The 22,565-nt window shown below is 42.0% G+C and overlaps 1 protein-coding gene across 1 annotated transcript in view; it reads right to left on the bottom strand.

Annotated features, from left to right (window-relative positions):
- LOC126353287 (fibroin heavy chain-like) overlaps positions 1-19,742 on the bottom strand; it is a 68,956-nt gene extending 49,214 nt beyond the window's left edge. Inside the window, exons 1-2 of the mRNA XM_050002755.1 lie at positions 19,587-19,742; positions 3,778-4,538 (exon numbers count right to left, since the gene is read on the bottom strand). Coding sequence (XP_049858712.1) covers positions 3,778-4,538; positions 19,587-19,704 — 879 coding nt within the window. The 5' untranslated portion in view covers positions 19,705-19,742. The remainder of the gene's footprint in view (positions 1-3,777; positions 4,539-19,586) is intronic.
- Positions 19,743-22,565: the final 2,823 nt, after the last annotated feature.

Below are 22,565 nucleotides of genomic sequence, written 5' to 3'. Positions count from 1 at the left end.
AAAGGAGTGAACTGTTTGATACTTCCAGCAGCGAATGTTATCCAGGTTGTGGAAGCTACGTAAAGGCTTAGTGGGAAGAAATTTATAGATAAGAACTCCAAACGAAACCCTGAGCTTCTTACACAGTGTCTAATTAACAATTTGTATCAGGGCTATGAGCGTGGAATGAGAATACGTGTGGACGATTTGCGTAACACAGAAAAGCTGTCTGTGCAGCTTGGTACCCTAAAATTTCTACAGAAAAAAAGTGTCATGTACTTTGCTGAAGAGATCAGGTCTCGTGGTGCACTTGGAGGAGTGTTGTTACAGGCAAGGCCCACAGTCTCACACTTTCCTTGCCTGCCCCTGTTGTGGAGACTATAAAGCCAGTTAAACGGCTTTGCAGATTCCAGTTTCCTCGGGAGACGTCTAAATGGCCGCGTGTAAAACCATAATGTAAGTTTCAAAATCTGCCTATGGCAGTTAGTAGTAAAACGATATTTTTTAATTGGAAAGTTCTGAAAATCACTGTTATCGATACAACAATATGTTCCAATAATTTACGTATACAGCTAATGAGTAACTTGATAATAGATTTGACCGTCATGGATTTTCAGTGGCCGAAGCAGAAATATTTGCTGAAGCCGCTCCAACGAGTCCAGAGTATGGAAAATAAGCTTGATAAGGGGTTACGTGGACAAAGAAGCGGCTAGCAACAGTGTCCCCATGAGTGTTCTCATGGGCTTATGCTTGTTGGTGGCAATCCTTAAACAAAATAATGATTAGATGATACAACTTTTGTTTCGTCATATATATTTCAAACTACAAGGTGTGAGGTGCAACATATTTCAATGGTCGAGAGAACACTATCCCAGTTTGCTTTCAAAATATTCATCTCGTGGACAAACTGTTTTAATAATTAGAATGTCATCCATCTACGTATACATATATAAAGAAGAGTGTGCTTTTGTTTGTCTGTAATTCATACAAATCTATAGTTTTATTCCAATCTCGACGAAATTTTGCAGACTTTTCCTTCAAGGCAAAAAGATCACTGTCTACATAAGATTTCCCAGTCTGACAGGGTGAACACTAATGAAACCGACAAACAGCAGGGACGGATTCCCAGTTGGAAATGAAGGAAAAAAAGGTCCTCTGAACATGTCCTGAACTGCATCGTTGCCATGCTAGAAGGTGCCGACAAATGATAGTTCGTCTGACTACGAACCGTGTGTTCCTTTTGAGTTGCAGGCTGTGTGATTGACGTAGAGTACTGTAAACAGCAGAATGGTCTGTTATTAACGCCGGAAAGAAGCCGAGACGGTGTTTCCCGGCGAAACAGTTGGAAACGGTCGAGAGGTAGCACAGCTATACCAAAACAAGTACCCTCACATACACCCAGTCACATCAGACAACATTTCAAGTCCTTTTTGGGCGTCTGTCTTATCATGGGTCCTTTAAGAAAGAAGAACGTGGAGGGAGGCGACTGACGGTGCGTACACCAGATTCGAAGCTTGTACTAGAGATCGTCTCAGTATCCTGTAGAACCTGTCCCTGCAATTTGCCGGTTCTGTTAATGTTCATCATGTATAAAGAGGAAAGGTTGTTATCAAATATCTCTAAAGGTGCTTGGGCGATTTACTTCAAGTTTTACACGATCCCATAATGAACATTTCGACGGATGTAGGAAAAACATTGTAACCAAAACGTCGAAAAGTATGTTACGCATTACACATATATTATTTTAAATTGTAATTTGAAAAGAAATCAAAGCATAATCTATGGCGTAATTGTTATTGCCAAACATTTGGTTTGCATACTTGCAAAAGTCAGAACCGGTAGCTTAGATCTTGATGTTTACGAACGTGTGATTCAGATAACTCTTTCTACATTGCTGTTTCTCAAGCGGCTTGCTCTAGCTAAGAGTATCAACGAGAACTACGGCCAATCACTATGTGTTTTCAGATATTGAACATTTCAGGCATCGCCGAGCACTGCAGCTAGTAAATCAATAAACAATTTTTCTAATACTGCTTTACCTAATATTACTCAGTGTTGGCATGAAATCAGAGCTTCCTTAGTGTTATAATAGAATAACTATGTCCTCCCACTCGAGACTGGGATTCAAGCGTCCCTTGTTGACGTCCATTTCTTCTTAGATTTGTTGTTTCATCATTGAACTTCTGGGGCTGAAAGGAACGAATTTTTCGTGTCATTCGTGTTTTCCCTGGCGTATTTAAAAAGCATCGTCAACGGCACATTTGATAAACTGAACTTTAATTCTGCGTGCCCGCAATTCGACAGAGAGGGCGCATGCAGTATCACTGTTACGCATGCGACTGCGCCCCTCAAATGAAAAATTTGACAGAGAGCGCTACATTCGTCAGAGGGCGCTCATGCAGTGAAAACCTACCTGTATGTCTCTCGCAAACGCACCAAATTTTGGTACTAACTCATCGACAAACACCAATAATCTGTTAGAACTCACCTGAAGATGAATGAATGATTGTCAGCAGAAATATCGTGGTATGATGGCGACAACATCCGACTGATCCCAAACCTTTATAGAACTCCTCTTCCAAATTTACAAGTTGTTTGCTTTAGAAAACGTTTATTATTCATTAACTATGACCTTGAAAGAAGCATACAAAAATTTCTGAAAATAAAACATACCTCGACTAGAGTAGACATCTCGTCTGTGCACATGAGAAAAGACACATTTCCAGACAAAAGTGTGAGAGGTCCTCACGCACTTAGCGGTTGTTACACGTTTTGACAGACGTAAGGGGTTCATAATTAACGTTTAAACACCCTTCAAGGTTTGTTTACACGCGCTTATCATATCGATTTGTTGTCTCCACGAATGATAAAATAGAAAGAATAAAGTTTACGTATAATTTTACTTTAACATCCTTTGTCCTCAACGTCGCCAAGGGAAAATCTTACATCAGTTCCATCAAACGACGATGCTCGAAAGTGTTAGCAACTCTCGCCATATGAGGGTACGTCCAGATGTGTCGAACATGTTGTCTGATGACGTGGGGAGGCGTAGTGAGGTGTGGACGTACCGACCTCCAAATCTTTGAACACTGTACATTTTTCGGTCAGCGCGTTCTCGAAAAACTGTACACCTTTCCCCTGGTGCGTCTTTTCAGGGGCGCAATGGGCCCTGCCATCATCTTTATCGATGACAATGCGCGACGACATCGAACACCGCAAGTGGAGCAGCTCTTGGAACGAGAGGATATTCGGCGAATGGACTGGCCTGTCCATTCTCCGGTCTTAAATCCCATCGAGCACGTGTGGGATATATTAGGGAGACATAATGTAGAACGTCCGCGTGCACCAACGACCATCCATCGGTTGTCAACCGCGTTACCACAAAAAGTCCTTCCCAACCTTGTGGCCAGCCAGCACGTGGCGGAGCATGCCCTGCTGTCCGTGCTGGTGACACACACCACTAAAAACCATGTCCCGCATTTTGTAACGCTCAGAGAATAATCATAAATCGCGAACATTTCAGTGTCATCATTGTCTTTAAATGTAATTTCTCTATGTCTCATTGCGTATTTATTTGTTACGTCCTGTACTACAAAATAGCAAATATAAAGACTTATCTAAAGACAAATATAAAGTGTATGTCATTACGAAGGCTGTCCCGGTGTAATAAAACTTGAAAGTCCCTTCGGGTTTGCTGCCGGATCCTAAAATCAACCTGACTCGATATTTAGTCGATCCAACTGGTCGCCATCTTCAGGAAAATGCTGCTTCTGCTGATGAGTCTCGCTGAGAACTGACGCCAGGTTGGCTCAATCCATCCTGATTTCCTGGTTTGTCATCCCCACCACTGGAAGTACCTGTGCCATACTGATTAGACGTATGAACATGTCCACCATCATAGCCACTGAACTCATCTCCCAGATTACCTTGCCCGTATTTACCAGTTGCAGAACTATCGTGTCCGTAGGAAGCACTAGCAGATTGCGATGAGCTCTCGCTCACTGACGCTGCCTCACCTCGGACTGGAGAACCTCCCACATACCCTCCACTATTGCTGAAACCGTTTCCATTTCCTGGTCCGTTTGAGGCAACACTAGGTATGCTTTGTCCAGTGGACCCGCTAACGGCATGTGACTCACTCTGACTTTCCCAGCCCACTCCAGTTCCAGCAGAACCACTGGATTTGGCTTCCCCTCCGATATGCTGACGATGTCCTTGCCCATAACCTTCATTTCCACCGTGAGCCTTTGACTCTTGACCTGCATGAGCTGCTACACCTCTGCCACCAGCACTGTATCCATTTCCACCTGCAGAGGCAGTAGAGGCGCTACCACTGTTCACGCCTCCAGAACTGGACCCGGCGCTGGCGCCGCATCCTTGTCTGGTGTGGGCGTTAGCCGAAGAGCCGGAAATGCCGGCTGATATCCCGAGGGGCAGAGTTGCGCCGATGTTGAGGCTATCACCGCGGGCGCTCGAGCACTCGTTCCCACCGGCGTCCAACACAGGACTCAACACGGCACCCACCAGACCGTCCAGGAGGCCGCGCGGAAGTCGCACTGCTGGACAACAACGAAAATACACAGTCATGTATTAGGCGGTACTCTGTAGCGACGAGCTCTTATTGTCGAAACACGACATTCCTTCTTATTTACTGTTACATGGCGGATGGTCGTAGTAAAGGTGGTTTATTGTTGCCTTCCTCAGACCTGTTGTGAGTACACATATTATAGATTATGTGCATGCACATGATGTTGTTGCAACAATGTGTACTAGTATTAGTGTTTGTAATGGCTAATGTACAATGAAAGGCAGGGAGAAAACCCATTGCCTACTGCTCTTGTACAGGTGCAGAGGGGTCGGTAGCATGCACTGATGAGACAAAAGTCATAGGATGGCAACGTGCACATATACAGGCGGCGGTAGTGTCCCGTACATAAGGTATAAAACAACAGTGGATAGCGAGGCTGTGATTTGTACTCAGGTGTTTCATGTCAAATGTTTCCGACGTGATGATGGTCGCACGAGAGGAATTAACAGACTTTGAACGCGGAATGGTAGTTGGAGATAGACGCAATGGACTTTACATTCCGGAAATCGTGTACTTTCATTTTTTTATGTTTTAATTAATTTATTTTTATTATCATTTTTTATTATCAGTGGCTTCCTTTCTTCGCCGATTCACCGGAGAACCTCCTCATTCCTTATCTTACCAGTCTACCTAATTTTCAATATTCTTCTGTAGCACCACACCTCAAATGCTTCGATTCTATTCTGTTCCGGTTTTCCCACAGTCCAACTTTCAGTACCATATGATGCTGCTCTCCAAATGTACATTCTCAGAAATTTCTTCCTCAAGTTTGGGCCCATGTTTGAAACTTACAGGCTTCTCTTGGATAGGAATGGTCCTTTTTTCTAATTATAGTCTGCATTTTCTGTCCTCCTTGCTCTGTTCGTCATGGGTTATTTTGTTGCTTAGGTAGCAGAATTCTTTAACTTCATCTACTTTGTGATCGATTTTGATGTTGCGTCTCACGCTATTGCTCTCATTTCTGCTACTTCCGATCAGTTTCATCTTTCTTCGATTCACTCCCGGTCCAAATTCTGTACTCATTACTGTTAGTTCCGTTCAGAAAATTCTGTAATTCTTCTTCGCTTTCACTCAGGATAAAAATATCAAAGCGAGTCTTATCGCTGATATTCTTTCACCCTGAATTTTAATTCCATTTTTTAACTTACACTTTTTAAGTCGAGCACTTCGCTCTTGGTTTGCCACTCTTATTTGTCCCTCTTGGTTTTTATACATATTGTATGTTACCTGTCTTTCTCTACAGCTTACGCCAATTTTTCTCAGAATTTTGAACATTTTGCACCATTTTACACTGTCGAAACCTTTTCCCAAGTCGACAGATCCCATGAACGTGTCTTGATTTTTCTTTAGTGTTATTTCCACTATCAACCACAACCTCATAAGCGCTTCTCTGGTCCCTTTACTTTTAGTAAAAGCCAAACTGATCGTCACCCAACACATCTCAATTTTCTTTGCCATTATACTGTGTATTATTCTTGTAGATAACTTGGATGCATGAAATATTAAGCTGATTGTGGGATAATTCTCCAACAATTCTCTTTAGAATCTTCGGAATTTTGTGGATGATTTTTTCCCGAAAGTCTGATGATATATCATCAGCCTGATACATTCTACACACAAACGTGAATAGTCGTCTTGTTGCCACTTGCCGAATGATTTAAACAAGGCTGATGCAATGTTGCCCATCCCTTCTGCCTTATTCGGTCTTATGTCATCTAAAGCTCTTTCAAATTCTAATTTTAATACTGAATCCTCTATCTCTTCTGTATCGAATCATGTTTCTTCCTCTGTCACGTTATCAGACAAATCTTCCCATCACAGAGGCCTTCAGTATACTTCTTTCACATATCCGCTCTCTACCTGTATTTAACAGTGGAATTACCATTGCACTCCTAATGTTACCACCCTTGCTTTTAATTCCGTAGAAGGTTGTTTTAATTTTTTGTATGCTGAGTCCGTCCTTCTGCCAGTCATATTCTTTTTCGATTTCTTCACATCTTCCATGCAGCCATTTCGTCTTAACTCCCCTGCACTTCCTATTTATCTCATTGCCAAGTGACTTGCATTTATGTATTCTTGAATTTCCCTGGACGTCTTTGTATTTCCTTCTTTCGTTGGTCAACTGAAGTATTTTTTCCATTGCCCATCATTTCATTGCAGTTACGTTCCTGGTACCTACGTTTTCTTTACAACTTCTGTGATTGGCCTTTTTAGAGATGTCACTTCCACTTCAACTGTACTGCTTACTGAGATACTCCTTATTGCTATATCTACGGCCTTAGAGAACTACAAGTGTATCTCATCATTCCTTAGTATTTCCATATCCCTCTTCTTTGCGTATTGATTCTTCTCGTCTAATCTCTTAAACTTCGTCCTACTGCTCATCACTACAACATTATGACCTGAGTCTATATGTGCACCTGGGTATGCCTTACATTACAGTATCTGATTTCGGAATCTCTGCCTGACGATAATGTAATGTAACTGAAATTTGCCGGTATAAACCTGCCTTCTCCAAGTATACCTATTCCTCTTGTGATTTTTGAACAGAGTATTCACCACTACTCGCTGAAATTTATTACAGAACTCAATTAGTCTTTCTCCTCTCTCATTCCTTGTCCCAAGCCAATATTCTTCTGTAAACTTTTCTTCTACTACTTCCCCTTACAACAGAATTCCAATCATCCATGACTATTAGATTTTCATCTCCCTTTACATACTGTATTACCCTTTCAATATCGTCATCTTCATCTACTTTCTCTGTCACTTCATCTTCAGCTTGCGACGTCGTCATGTATGCCAGAACTAATATTGTCGATTCTGGTTTGCTGTCGATTCTGATAAGAACAACCCTATGACTTAACTGTTCGCAGTAACCCACTCTCTGTGTTACCTCCCTGTTAAAAACGAATCCTACTCTCGTTATACCATTTCCTGCTGCTGTTAATATTACCCTATAGTCATCTGACCAGATGTCCTTGTCTTATTTCCATTTCACTTTTGCCGAACCCCTACTATATCTAGACTGAGCCTTAGCGTTTGCCGGCCGCGGTGGTCTAGCGGTTAAGGCGCTCAGTCTGGAACCGCGCGACTGCTACGGTCGCAGGTTCGAATCCTGCCTCGGGCATTGATGTGTGTGATGTCCTTAGGTTAGTTAGGTTTAAGTAGTTCTAAGTTCTAGGGGTCTGATGAGCACAGCAGTTGAGTCCCATAGTGCTCAGAGCCATTTGAACCATTTTTGAACCTTAGCATTTCCGTTTTCAGATTTCATAGCTTCCGTATCACGTTCAAGCTTCTGACATTCCACGCCCATACTCTCAGAACGTTATCCTTCCGTTGGTTATTCAGTCTTTCTCTCATGGTCACCCCTAGGACACTCGTTAGGAAATTCAATATTCCGAAACTCACAGTGTCAAGAGGGGTGTGATGAAAATCCCACATTTCGGGAATTATCTCTGACCATGGGCGACACAGTGGCCGACGGCCTATGGTTAAGGACCGAAGGCAGCGGCTTTTGCGTAGAGTTGCCAGTGCTAACAGACAAGCAACATGCCATGAAGTAGCCGCAAAAAACAATGTGGGACGTACGACAAGCGCATCCATTAGGACAGAGCGGTGAAATATGAAATTGGAAATTTGTGGTAAGGGACCAAACTGCTAAGGTCATCGGTCCCTAGGTTTACGCACTACTTAATCTAACTTAAACTAACTTACGCTAAGTACAACACACACACCCATGCCCAAGGGAGGACTCGAGTCTCCGACGGGGGGAGCCGCGCGAACGTAGCAATGCGCCTGAGACCAACCGGCTTCCCCCGCGCGGCCGAAATTTCACGTTAATGGGGTATGGCAGCGAGCGTCGCTTCTGCCTTTGCTAACAACACGACATCTCTTCATCGCCTCTCGTAAGCTCGTGACCAAATCGATTGCACCCTGCAGGACTGGTAACCATGGCCTGGTCAAATGAGTTCCCACGAAGCCATGAACCCAAGCTGCCAACAAGACACCGTGCATATTGGTGTTGGCTTCATAATAGCGTGGGCTGTGTCTACATGGAATGGACTGGGCCCTCTGGTTCAAATGGTCAGATCATTGATTGCAAATGGTTATGTTCGGCTACTTGGAGACCATTTGCTGTCCTTCATGAAAATCATGTTCCCTAACAACGATGGAATTTTTTATGCATCACAATGCGCCATATCGTTGGGACATCTTTTTCCCACGATAGATTTGAAGAAAATTCTAGACAATGGGAGCGAATGGTTTGGCCACCCACATCGTCCAACATGAATCTCATCGAAAATTTATGGGATATAGTCGAGAGGCAGTTCCTGCACAAAGTCCTTCACCGGCAATACTTTCGCAATTATGAGCGGCTGTAGAGGCAGCATGGATCAATGTTACTACAGTGGACTTTTTGGATGCGAGCTATGTCGAGTTACAGCACTATGTCGGGCGAAAGGAGATGCGACACGACATTAGGAGGTATCCCATGGCATGTCACTTAAATGTATTTCGAAATACATTGCCCAACAAAAAATATTAAGCACTTAGAAGGCGTAGTTGAATGTCAATGTAACTTCATACAATACACACCATAGGTTGATACGTAAAAGATTATAGCTGCGAATCTCTGTGACAGGTATAACGGCCACCAGACTGCATTAGCATTATTAGTGTTTAGTATTGACACCAGGCTAGCTAGGGAACATAAGGGGAGTGAACGGAGATGTTGAGTAATCACTGTAGTCTGTTTATTATCTGTGAAAGTAGCAATTTCATCGTGGTTCATTTTCAAGCACCTGTATTATGTTCATAAAATGACATAGGTTTATTCATTAATAGTCTACAAGCTCGTGTATATACACATACTTCATAGATAAAGTTGTTTAGATATTTTGAGCTTCAAGCTTCATTACATATTTTACTACATTACTGTTACATGTACACAGATATTATCGTACTCCTGTACGTAAACGACACGAAAACAATACAGTACTGCACAGTATTAGGTCAGTGAGCAGACACATACAGGGAGGTGCCATGTCGTAGTATAGACACAATTGTTATGGTTGTTGTTGTTGTGGTCTTCAGTCGAGAGACTGGTTTGATGCAGCTCTCCATGCTACTCTATCCTGTGCAAGCTTTTTCATCTCCAAGTAATTTTACTGCACCCTACATCGTTCTGAATCTGCTTACTGTATTCATCTCTTGGTCTCCCTCTACGACTTTTACCTTCCACGCTGCCCTCCAATACTAAATTGGAGATCGCTTGATGCCTCAGAACATGTCCTACCAATCGATACCACCTTCTGGTCAAGTTGTGCCAGAAATTCCTCTTCTCCCCAATTCTATTCAGTACCTCCTCGCCCGCATCTCGTGGTCGTGCGGTAGCAATCTCGCTTCCCACGCCCGGGTTCCCGGGTTCGATTTCCGGTTGGGTCAGGAATTTTTCTGCCTCGTGATGGCTGGGTGTTGTGTGATCTCCTTAGGTTAGTTAGGTTTAAGTAGTTCTAAGTTATAGGGGTCTGATGACCATAGATGTTAAGTCCCATAGTGCTCAGAGCCATTTGAAGCATTTTTGAAGTACCTCCTCATTAGTGATGTGATCCATCCATTTAACCTTCAACATTCTTCTGTAGCACCACATTTCGAAAGCTTCTATTCTCTTCTTGTCTAAACTATTTTTCGTCCATGTTTCACATCCACACATGGCTACACTCAATACTAATACTTTTAGAAAAGACTTACCCAAACTTAAATCTATTCTCGATGTTTACAAATTTCTCTCCTTCATAAACGCATTCCTTGCCATTGCCAATATACATTTTATATCCTCGCTACTTCGACCATCATCAGTTATCTGGCTCCCGAAATAACAAAACTCATCTACAAGTGTCTCATTTCCTAATCTAATTCCCTCAGCAACATCTGATTTAATTCGACTACATTCCATTATCCTCGTTTTGCTTATGTTGATGTTCATCTTATATCCTCATTTCAAGCCACTATCCATTCCGTTCAATTGCTCTTCCAGGTCCTTTACTGTCCCTGACAGAGTTATAATGTCATCGGCAAACCGCAAAGTTTTTATTTCATCTCCTACTCCAAATTTTTCTTTTCTTTCCTTTACTGCTTGCTCAGTTTACAGATTTAATAATATCGGGGATAGGCTACAAGCCTATTATTTTTCTTGAAGTCTGAGGGTATTTGACCTGCGTCAGCCATCTTGCTCACCAGATGGTAGTTTTGTTAGGGATGGCTCTCCCAAGGCTATCGGTGGTTCTAAAGGAACGTTGTCTACTCACAGACTTGTTTCGACTTAGCTCTTTCAGCGCTCTGTTTAATTCTTCACGCAGTATCATATCTCTCATTTGATCTTCACCTATGTCCTCTTCCATTTCTATAATATTGCCCTCAAGCACAACGCCCTTGTATGGACCCTCTAAATACTCCAACCTTTCTGTTTTCCCACCTTTGGTTAGAAATGGTTTCCCATCTGACCTCTTGATATTCATACAAGTGGTTCTCTTTTCTCCAAAGGTCTCTTTAATTTTCCTGTAGGCCGTATCTATCTTACCCCTAGTGATATATGCCTCTACATCCTTACATATGTCCTCTAGCCATCCCTGCTTAGCCATTTTGCACTTCCTGTCAAACTCATTTTTGAAACGTTTGGCCGGCATCTGTAGCCGAGCGGTTCTAGGCGCTTCAGTCTGGAACCGCGGTGCTGCTACGGTCGCAGGATCGGATCCTGCTTCTGGCATGGATGTGAGTGCTGTCCTTAGGTTAGTTACGTTTAAGTGGTTCTAAGTGTAGGGGACTGACGACCTCAGATACATAGTGCTTAGAGCCATTTGAACCATTTGAGACGTTTGTATTACTTTTTGCCTGCTTCATTTACTACATTTTTATATTTTCTCCTCTCATCAATAAAATTCAATGTCTCTTCTGTTACCCAAGGATTTCTACTAGCCCTCGTCTTTTTACCTACTTGATCCTCTGCTGCTTTCACTATTTGATCTCTCATAGCTACCCATTCTTCTTTTACTGTATTTCTTTCCCCCATTATTGTCAATCATTCCCCAATGCTCTCCTTGAAACTCTCTACAACCTATGAGCCTATCAGTTTATCCAGGTCCAATCTACTTAAATTCCCATCTTTATGCAGTTGCTTCAGTTTTAATCTACATTTCATAACCAATAGATTGTAGTCAGAGACCACATCTGGCCGTGAAAATGTTGTACAGTTTAAAACCTGGTTTCTAATTCTCTGACTGACTAGTATAAAATCTATCTAACATCTCTCAGTGTCTCCAGGCTTCTTCCAGGAATACAACTTTCTTTCATGATCCTTGAACCAATCGTTAGTTATGATTAAGTTATGATCTGTGTAAAATTCTGCCAGGAGGCTTCCTCTTCCATTCCTCACCCCAATTCCATATTCTCCTACTATTTTTCTTTCTCATCCTTTTCCTACTACGAATTCCAGTCCCCTATTACTACTAAATTTTCGTTTCCCTTCACTATCAGAATGATTTATTTTAACTCATCATACATATCTTCAATGCCTTCGTCATCTGCGGAGCTAGTTTGCATATAAACTTGTATTACTGTGGTAGGTGTGCGCTTCGTGTCTATCTTGGCTACAATAATGCTTTCCCTATGCTGTTTATAGTAGCTGACACGCGCTCCTACTTTATATCTATTATTGAACCTATTTCTGCATTACCCCTATTTGATTTTGTATTCATAGCCCTGTATTCACCTGACCAGAAGTCTTGTTTCTCCTTCCTCCTGCCACCGAATTACCACTGTATCTAACTTTAACTTATCCATTCTCTTTTTAAATTTTCTAGCCTACCTGCCCGATTAAGGGATCTTACATTCCATGCTCCGATCCGTAGAACGCCAGTTTTCTTTCTACTGATAACGACATCCTCTGGAGTAGTCCCCGCAAGGAGATCCGAATGGGGGACTATTTTACCTCCAGAATATTTCACCGAAGAGGACGCCATCATCATTTAACCATACAGTAAAGCTGCATGCCGTAAGGAAAAATTACGGCTATAGATTCCCCTTGCTGTCAGCCCTTCGCAGTACCAGTATGCTTCGTTAGTGTTACAAGGCCAGATCACTCAATCATCCAGACTGTTGCCCCTGCAACTACTAAAAAGGCTGCTGCCCCTCTTCAGAAACCACACGTTTGTCTGGCCTCTCGACAGATACACCTGTGTTGTGGTTGCACCTACGGTACGGCTACCTGTATCGCTGAGGCACGCAAGTCTACCCACCAACGGTAAGGTCCATGGTTCATGAGAGTATGATATTTAAACTTCTATCTGTGGATGGGCCATAGCAGTACTGGCTCAGTATTAATGGGTATATTATGTTCATTGCTCATACATCATAAGCCATGCAACACATACTATCAGAATTTACGGGAAAAAGTTTTTTACTACAAAAGATTATGTCGAGTTTCTTAATGAGGCATGCCAGTTAGTATGTAAAGTAAAACATTTATTATGTAGTAACAAATGCTTCCAGGTAGTAAAAATTTTTTGACGGTTCATGTATCGTGTGTTACATTAGGACCAGTAACGATTCAATATATACTAGGCGAAATTTCACTGTCTCTTATACGGTACTGTAATAAAACTGGAAAACAAAATTGGATTACACAACGTGAGTACAGTTAATTCAACAATATATTGCAGTACAGATGTTGGAACCTACCCATGTTATGTGAAGGAGAAGGGAACTATTTCGTATTGCCTATATTGGCTCGATAAATTACTGTACAGCTAGCTGCCATATAGAGGTAGTACCTACAGTTTTGAAGAAAATAGCCTCATTTAAACCTAATAATGGACATGCACAGTCACAATCGTAACAAACTTCTCGTTTATGACGTTACCGCTTTTGGTCTGTTTTAGACCATCTTTAGACGTACCACCACCATGGTAGATCGTGGCGGTAAACGGAGCAGGCGATACGACTCCGCAAACTTGAAGTAATAAAAAAAGCAGCTGTTCTCCAAGATAAGTGTTCTCAAAAAATATCAAACCTGGTAAGTATTTTTGAGTCCTGTAGTACTAGAGGAATAGCAGCTCGTACATCATGTATCATGCTACACTGTAAATTTCACTGTTATTAAAAATCTAAAAAAATATGCCCTCTTCTCATGTACAACTTGGAGAATGTGATCTCGAAGCAGTAGCTATACTTTTGACAAAAAAATATTATCATTCAGAACCCATATTTTTTAAATATTCCAGCACTAGCGGATTCACAACTCGTACATCATGTGTCATAGTACACATAATAACTGTGTCATTAATTGTTATGTTAGAACAACTAAGAATGCCATAGTTACTCCTGGGGCATAATAGTCAGACCGTTAGCTGAAATGTGAAATTAGTAAATTATTAATAGGACGAAGAGAACATTTTAAACCAACACAAAAATTCATACCTAATACAGTAAGATAATGTACTACTGCACTGTAAATATATATAATATTCAAATTCCGTAGATCTTTTGCTGTAAAATGGTACAGTAAAATAAACAAGTGCGTATATCTTTCCAGTGCAAGAAGCGAATAGTCATGGTTTTCGATTATTTATTTATTTTTCTTTAATTTTTGGTGTGGACGGTAAAAGGCTAAATTATCGTCAATGAAAGAAAAAACATATCGAAAAAATGTAGGGGAGGGGGAGGGGGAGGGGGAAGGGTATCCTTCGGGGAGGTTCCACGAAGATGAATGCTTCTAAAATTCGTATACGTCTACACAGTTCTATCATATCTATAGCGTAGAAAAAATTTGTGACTTAGGTGAAAGGAGGGCTAGGTTATAGTTCTAGGAACGATATGGAAATGGACTACTTATTGCCTGTTTGATATGCAAGAAGTGGTGTATCAGTGTATCAAACACCACAAAACATTCTTCTGTGAGAGAGGCCATTCCGAAATCCTACTAGTAGTGTAATGAAAGGAAAGGGTATGTTTTCCAAGACCTTGTCAGGTCCTAAAGAACGGCGCCATATATGCACCTATGGTCTAGGGGTAGCACCGCCAGGTGTGCAGATCGCTGAGAGGTGTCTGCTTCTTGGTGCGACAGATGTTGTCCCTAATTAACCGTACAACTCCTCATCGGATACCTAATCAACTGGTCCTCTTTCCGGACGCGGGCTACTTCCCGCAAGCGAAGACGAACTCTGTGAGGTGGTTTTGTGCACACGCAGCACGCTACGTGTTTGCTGATGGCGAGAAATGTGTTCTCGACTTTTGACAGTTTCTTAATGAACGCCTTTGTGCAGTTGTCCGCAATCCAAAATACAGACAATTTCCCTCCAGTTGCCTCTACAGTGTCTTCCTTAACTCACCCAAGAGCTGGGATGTTAGTGTCATGAAGAGTTGATTCCCACCTCTTGCACACTTAGAAGAGATATACTCATTGGTAACCGGAATGTTCTTCTCGGACAAACTATACGTTGATAGTTTCAATTAGTCTGATGTCTTGTTGCGCTCTCCTCCTCGCGTGATGTCAGTTTCCCGGTACTCTCGGTGGTATTAATCACAAAATAAATTAATAAATAAAAAACAAAACTAGAAGTAAATCAAAAATAAATAAATAAAGGATGTTCGTAGTACCTCTACTCCACGTTACCCACGCTTTTCTCGCTTCCTGGAGGGTGGAAACGGGACATGGTAGCCAGGCCTCAGGTTGCGACCCCTGCCCACTTTGCCCCCCTCCTCTCTTTGGACGCCGAGAAGGATGGCCCTTTTTTGTTTTTTTTTGTTTTAAAGCGTCTTTGATTCGTAATCAAAAGGTTTTCGGTACAGGGTTCGAAACTTACCAGCGCTTAAATTTTGATTAATAATCAACATTGGCAGTCGAAGACTTACGGCATAAAGAGTCACCCTCATTCTGGCAACGGCATTGTCAAAGAAGGTGGAGTTCCGGACATAGGTTAAGTGCATTCTCTTGCCGTTGGGGTGGGAAAAACTGGTGCCAAAAGCGGAAAATGAGCAGTGATCAACAGCATAAGTATGCAGAAGGCAATGGAAACCACTGCATTAAAGAAACATAACGTACGTCGGAAGGACTTGTGGCCCGTAACTGAAAAGTGTCATGATAGTCTGTCCATTAGCAAAAGATTTCTGAATAGTTCCCTATTCGTATCTCCGGGAGGGGATTGGCAAGGGGGAGGTGACCATGAGAAAAAGACTGAATATCCAAGAAAGGAGGTCTACGAGTTGGGTCGTGGAACGTCAGAAGCTAGAACATGGCGGGGAAGGTATAAAATCTGAAAAGGGAACTCCAAAGCCTCAATCCAAACATTGTAGAAGTCAGTTAAGTGAAATGGAAAGAACAGAAGGATTTCCGGTCAGATGACTGTAGGGTAATATCAACAGCAGCAGAAAATGGTAGAGAAGGATTCGTTATGAACAGCGAGGTAAGACAGCTTGTGGGTTACTGCGAACAGTTAAGTCATAGGGTTGTTCTTATCAGAATCGACAGCAAAGCAACACAGACAATGATAGTCCAGGTATACATGCCGACGTCGAAAGCTGAAGATGAAGAGATAGAAAAGCGTATGAAGAATCGAGAACAGCTGCCAACATGAGTAACGTATAAGTAAATATCCTCGGAGAAGTGAAGCAACTTAAATCACTTAATAGAAGCAAGTCTTCTGGTCCAGACTGTTTACCAATTAGGTTCCTTTCGGAGTATGCTGATGCATTAGCTCCATACTTAACAATCATATATAATCGTTCGCTTGAAGAAAGATCCTTGCCCAAAGACTGGAAAGCTGCACAGGTCACACCAATATTCAAGCAAGGTAGTAGGAGTAATCCACAAAATTTCAGGCCCATATCGTTAACGTCGATATGAAGCAGAATTTTAGAACATATATTGTGTTCGGACATTATGAATTACTTCGAAGAAAACGGTCTATTGACACACAGTCAACATGGGTTTACAAAACATCGTTCCTGTGAAACACAACTAGCTCTTTATTCACATGAAGTGTTGAGTGCTATTGACAAGGGATTTCAGATCGATTCCGTATTTCTGCATTTCCGGAAGGCTTTTGACACTGTACCACAAAAGCGGCTCGTAGTGAAATTGCCTGCTTATGGAATACCGTCTCAGTTATGTGACCGGATTTGTGATTTCCTGTCAGAAAGGTCACAGTTTGTAGTAATTGACGGAAACTCATCGAGTAAAACAGAAGTGATTTCTGGCGTTCCCCAAGGTGGTGTTATAGACCCTTTGCTGTTCCTTATTTATATAAACGATTTAGGAATCTGAGCAGCCGTCTTCGGTTGTTTGCAAATGACACTGTCGTTTATCGACTAATAAAGTCATCAAAAGATCAAAACAAACTACAAAACGATTTTTAAAAAAATATGTGAATGGTGCGAAAAGTGATAGTTGACCCTAAATAACGAAAAGTGTGAGGTCATCCAAATGGGTGTTAAAAGGAACTCGTTGAACTTCGGTTACCCGATAAATCAGTCTAATCTAAAAGCCATAAATTCAACTAAATACCTAGGTATTACCATTACGAAAAACTTAAATTGGAAAGAAGACATAGAAAATGTTGTGAGGAAGGCTAACCAAAGACTGCCTTTTATTGGGAGGACACTTAGAAAATGTAACAGACCTACAAAGGAGACTGCCTATACTACGGTTGTCCGTCCTCCTTTAGAATACTGCTGCGCGGTTTGGGATCTTTACCATATAGGACTGACGGAGTACATTGAAAAATTTCAAAGAAGGGCAGCACGTTTTGTATTATCGCGAAATATGGGAGAGATTGTCACAGAAATGACACAGGATTTGGGCTGAGTCATTAAAAGAAAGACGTTTTTCGTTGCGACGGAAACTTCTCACGAAATTCCAATCATCAACTTTCTCCTCCGAATGCAAAAATATTTTATTGACACCGAACTACATAGGGAGGAACGATCACCACGATAAAATAAGGGAAATCAGAGCTCGTACGGAAAGATACAGGTGTTCATTCTTTCCGCGTTATACGAGAGTGGAAGGTGGTTCGAAAAAATTCTCTGCCAGGCACTTAAATGTGATTTGCATCCATGTAGATGTAGATGTAGATGAGCATATTGAATGAGTAGTACAATACGTAAAGGGAGATGAAAATCTAGTAGTCATGGGGGACTGGAATGCAGTTGCAGGGGAAGTAGAAGGAAAGGTTGCAGGGGAAAATGAGCTTTGGACAATGAATGAGAGAGAGAAAGACTAACTGAGTTTTGTAATAAATTTTACCTAGTAATAGCGAATATTCTGTTCAAGACTCACAAGAGGAGGAGGTGTACTTGGAAAAGGCCGGGTGATACGGCAAAACCTCAGTTAGTTTACATGATCATTAGACAGAGATTCCGAAATCAGACATTGAATTGTAAGGCGTACCCAGGAGCACATGTAGACTCAGATCACATATAGTAGTCATGAAGAGTAGGCTGAAGTGTAGGAGATTAGTCAGGAAGATCAATACCCAAAGAAGTGGTATGTCGAAGTACTAAGGAATTATGAGATACGCTTGAAGTTCTGTAAGGCTATTGATACAGGAATAAGGAAGAGCTCAGCAGGCAGTACATTTGAAGAGGACTGGACATCTCTAAAATGGGCAGTCACATAAGTGGAAAGAAAACATTGGTACAAAGTAGGTAACTGCGAAGAAATAATGAGTAACAGAGAATTTGATTGATGAAAGAAAGACGTACTAAAATATTCGGAGTAATTGAGGAATGCAGAAATAGAAGTCGCTTAGGAATGAAATAAATAGGAAGTGCAAGGAAGCTAAGACGAAATGGCTGTAGAGGCAGCGTGGGTCAATATTTCTGCAGGGAGCTTTCAACGACTTACTGAGCCCATGCCACGACAAGTTGCTACACTACACCCTACAAAAGGAGGTCCGATACGATATTGTGTTAGTGTTTCGTTGACTGAGTATTTTGGAGTAAGGGACCCACTATATCGGGCAGCTCTTTCCAAAGTAGTAATGCAGTTATGATTTATCCGGTTTGTTACCGCAGTCACCATTGTTTCCGTGAAAATACCTCTACAACAGCGAAAAAGCCTGTAAGAAAGAATAACCAGAAAGTGTAACTATCAACACATAGTGACGGTAAAATCGTCAGACGAAACATTGTAAGCGATGTGGCTGCTGTCTCTGATGGAGCAGCTCAACATTGTGCCGTTGTGCCTGTCTTCCAAGACCGTTTCTAACATCCTCGATGTCTACGAGATGTTAAATTATAGTCTCCCTTTCCTCCTTCATTCCGGTCTTTCACTGAATTAAGTGAACCCAAACACGAGGTGCATATCAACCAACTCTTCATTAGTGAATCTTCCCATATAATGTGCTACTAACACCGCCAGAAATCCAGGACAGACCCGAGCAGTACTCAACGCAAGCTTGAAGACGGAGAGGAAACTGGGTACTGCTGTTGTCAACAGCACGTATTATGAGCGAAGAGAAACAACATTCATGCCGTCGACAGTTCCACTGTTTTACCTTATTTTCAGTGCGCTGCAAACAAAAAACTAAGTGAGCAAAAAACTGTGTAAGAAGATGCGGGTGACCGTAGGTCCATGACCGCACGCAAAGTGGCGTAGCTATGCAAATTACTGGTGTACACGTCCATCTAAAAGTATGAGCTCAAGTAAAAAGTAATTCAGCGCTCAAGAAATAGCTGCATTGTAACGATAGTAATAGCTGCTAGAAACAAATAAAAAGAGAAAATATATAGTGTGAAGGAAAAGGCGGCTTCGGTATCAAGGGATTTTACAACCTAAACTCAATATCATGCACAGAAACTGCAGATGGTAACGCTGTGTATATGGAAGAAAACATACAGAGGGTGAAATACGTTTTTGAAGATGTGATTTCTAGAGCATAGTTTTTATGAAAGGACCCCAGAAATACTTTGGGATGCCGCTGTATTTGTTAACTGTAAGTGAAGCATTAAAAAGGAAACTCACCGACGGGCTGCGCGTGCAATTTTTCTGCAAGCCCGCGGGCTTTCGCTTCGTGTGCGACGGCGGAATCTCGCCCGCCGGCCGCCAGCAGCAGCATGAGGGACAACCACGTGCTCGCCATGGCGCGTCCTCCCGCAGGACGGTGGGTCAGCCGACGCGACTGTCACCCGTCTCCAGCGGCCGCCCGGCTATATATGCCACACACGAGGAACCATCCTGTGACGTCACAGGGCTCCCAGAAATGACGTGCCTCGCCTGCGCGAAATAGCGGATGACAAAGGTCTCTTTGCCGATGCCGGGTGGCACTCATATTGTTGTGGTGAGACGGTCACGAATGGCATTTCTACAAGGTGATCGCTTATCTGTCTTCACCTCTACGCAAGTTTCACTACCCTGCAGGCCCAAAAAGTAGAGTCCTCCGTCTTTTTGAGTCTGTACAGTCAATCCCACCATCTGCAGTTTGCAAATAACTTTTGTTATTAAATTGTGATTCTAAATGGAGCATATTGAAATATTTATTTAACCTGCGGTTCTCGTATTTTTCACGTAATGCTCTCTGTAGCAATTGACTCTGGAAGTGTACCTACCCATGAAGATAAAAAAAAATTGAATACGGAGTTACATTATTGGTTCTCCGGAAAGAAAGTGATATAATTGACAGCAACAGAGCAATTAATCTTAAACTGACATATCTGTTTCGATTATTGACCTATCGTCTGTTTAACAGCATTAAAAATCGTAATATTTCTATCCATTGGAGGGCAGCGTGGAGGGTAAAAATCGTAGAGGGAGACCGAGAGATGAGTACACTAAGCAGATTCAGAAGGATGTAGGTTGCAGTAGGTACTGGGAGATGAAGCAGCTTGCACAGGATAGAGTAGCATGGAGAGCTGCATCAAACCAGTCTCAGGACTGAAGACAACAACAACAACAACAATTCAGTAAATTTAATTTCTATTATGCAATTGGACGGGGTGATTTATCTTATTTGTATGTTCCACAATACTTTGTCATGTATACTTGCATAAATACTCTCCGTTTACAATCCGTTGATCAGTACAAATTTACTTTGTCTTGACGTGATCAGTAAAAAATAAATTACTTGCTACAGCATGAGCTAAGGGCAGTTTACTGTGACACGACGCACTCCAATGACACACGTGGGAGTTTCTAAACTTGGTGATGTTCTTTGTATCTGTAGCACATGCCATTACGATCATTTACCTTCTGCACGAGTAATTAAAAAGAAGAATTATTAAATTTATAGCGTCTTTGATACATAATCAAAACGTCTTCAGTCCCGGGTTCGAATTCCGCCCCTGCTTAAATTTTGATTGATAATCAGCATTGACGGCTGAAGACTTCCGGCATAAGAAGTCACCCCTCACTCTGCCAACCGTGTTGTCAACGAGGGTGGACGAGCGGACAGAGCTTCAGGGCACTCTCTTGTCCTAGGGATGGGAAACTTCTCCTAAAGGCGGAAGAATCAGCGGTGATCAACGGCATGACGATGCAGAAGGCAATGGAAACCCCTGCGTTAAAGTCACTTAACGTGTATCCATGGGACATGGGGCCTGTCATGATGATCTCCCCATTGGCAAAAGATTGTGGAATAGTCCCCCATTCGGATCTCCAGGATGAGAAAAAGATTGAATAATCAACGAAAGGATAACGTTGTACGAATCGGGGCGTGGAAGGACAGAACCCTGAACGTGGTAGGGAAACTAGAAAATCGTGAAAGGGAAATGCAGAGGCTCAATCTAGATATAATAGTGGACAGTGCAGTGAAGTGCAAAGATCACAAGGATTTCTGGTCAGATGAGTATAAGGTAATATCAACAGCAGCAGAAAATGGTATAAAGGGAGCAGGATTCGTCATGAATAGGAAGGATGGGCACAGGGTGTGTTACTGTGAACAGTTCAGTGGCAGGGTTGCTCTTATCAGAATCAACAGCAAACCAACACCGACAACGGTAGTTCAGGTATACATGCCGACGACGCAAGCTGAAGATGAAGAGATAGAGAAAGCGTATGAGAATATTGAAAGGGTAATATAGCACGTAAAGGGGGATGAAAATGTAATAGTCTTGGGGGACTGGAATGCAGTTGTAGGGGAAGGAGTAGAAGAAAATGAATGAGAGAGGAGAAACACTAAATGAGTTCTGTAGCACGTTTCAGCTTGTAATAGCGAATACTCTGTTCAAGGATCACAAGAAAAGGAGGTATACTTGGAAAAGGCCGGGTGATACGGGCTGTAGACACAGCAATAAGGAATAGTTCACTAGGCAGTACAGTTGAAGAGGAATGGTCATCTTTAAAAAGGGTCATCACAGAAGTTGGGAAGGAAAACATAGGTAATAAGAAGGTAACTGCGAAGAAACCATGGGTAACAGAAGAAATACTTCAACTGATCGATAAAAGGAGGAAGTGCAAAACTGTTCCGGGAAACTCAGCTGATGAATGAAATAAATAGGAAGAGCATGGAAGCTAAGACGAAATGGCTGAAGGAAATATTATACAGACATCGAAAAAGAAATGTTTGTCGGAAGGACAGACTCAGCAAAAAAGAAAGTTAAAACAATCTTCGGTGACATTAAAAGCGAGGGTGATAAAATTAAGAGTGCTACGTGAATGCCACTGTTAAATGCCGAGGAGAGAGCGGATAAGTGGAAAGAATACATTGGAAGCCTCTATGAGGGGGAAGATTTGTTTGATGTGATAGAAGAAGAAACAGGAGTCGATTTAGAACGGATAGGGGATCCAGTATTAGAATTTAAGAGAGCTTTGGAGGACTTAAGATTAAAAAAGGCAGAAGGGATAGATAACATTCCATCAGAATTCTTAAAATCATTCGGAGACGTGGCAACAAAACGACTACTCACGTTGGTGTGCATATTGTATGACTCTGGCGACATACCGTCTGACTTTCGGAAAAGCGTCATCCACACAGTTCCGAAGACTGAAAGAGCAGACAAGTGCGAG

Source organism: Schistocerca gregaria, chromosome 1 (genome assembly GCF_023897955.1).
Source record: "Schistocerca gregaria isolate iqSchGreg1 chromosome 1, iqSchGreg1.2, whole genome shotgun sequence".
NCBI classification, from domain to species: domain Eukaryota; kingdom Metazoa; phylum Arthropoda; class Insecta; order Orthoptera; family Acrididae; genus Schistocerca; species Schistocerca gregaria.
Note: the sequence above shows the minus strand (reverse complement) of the source record. Positions and strands in the feature narration are given on the sequence as shown.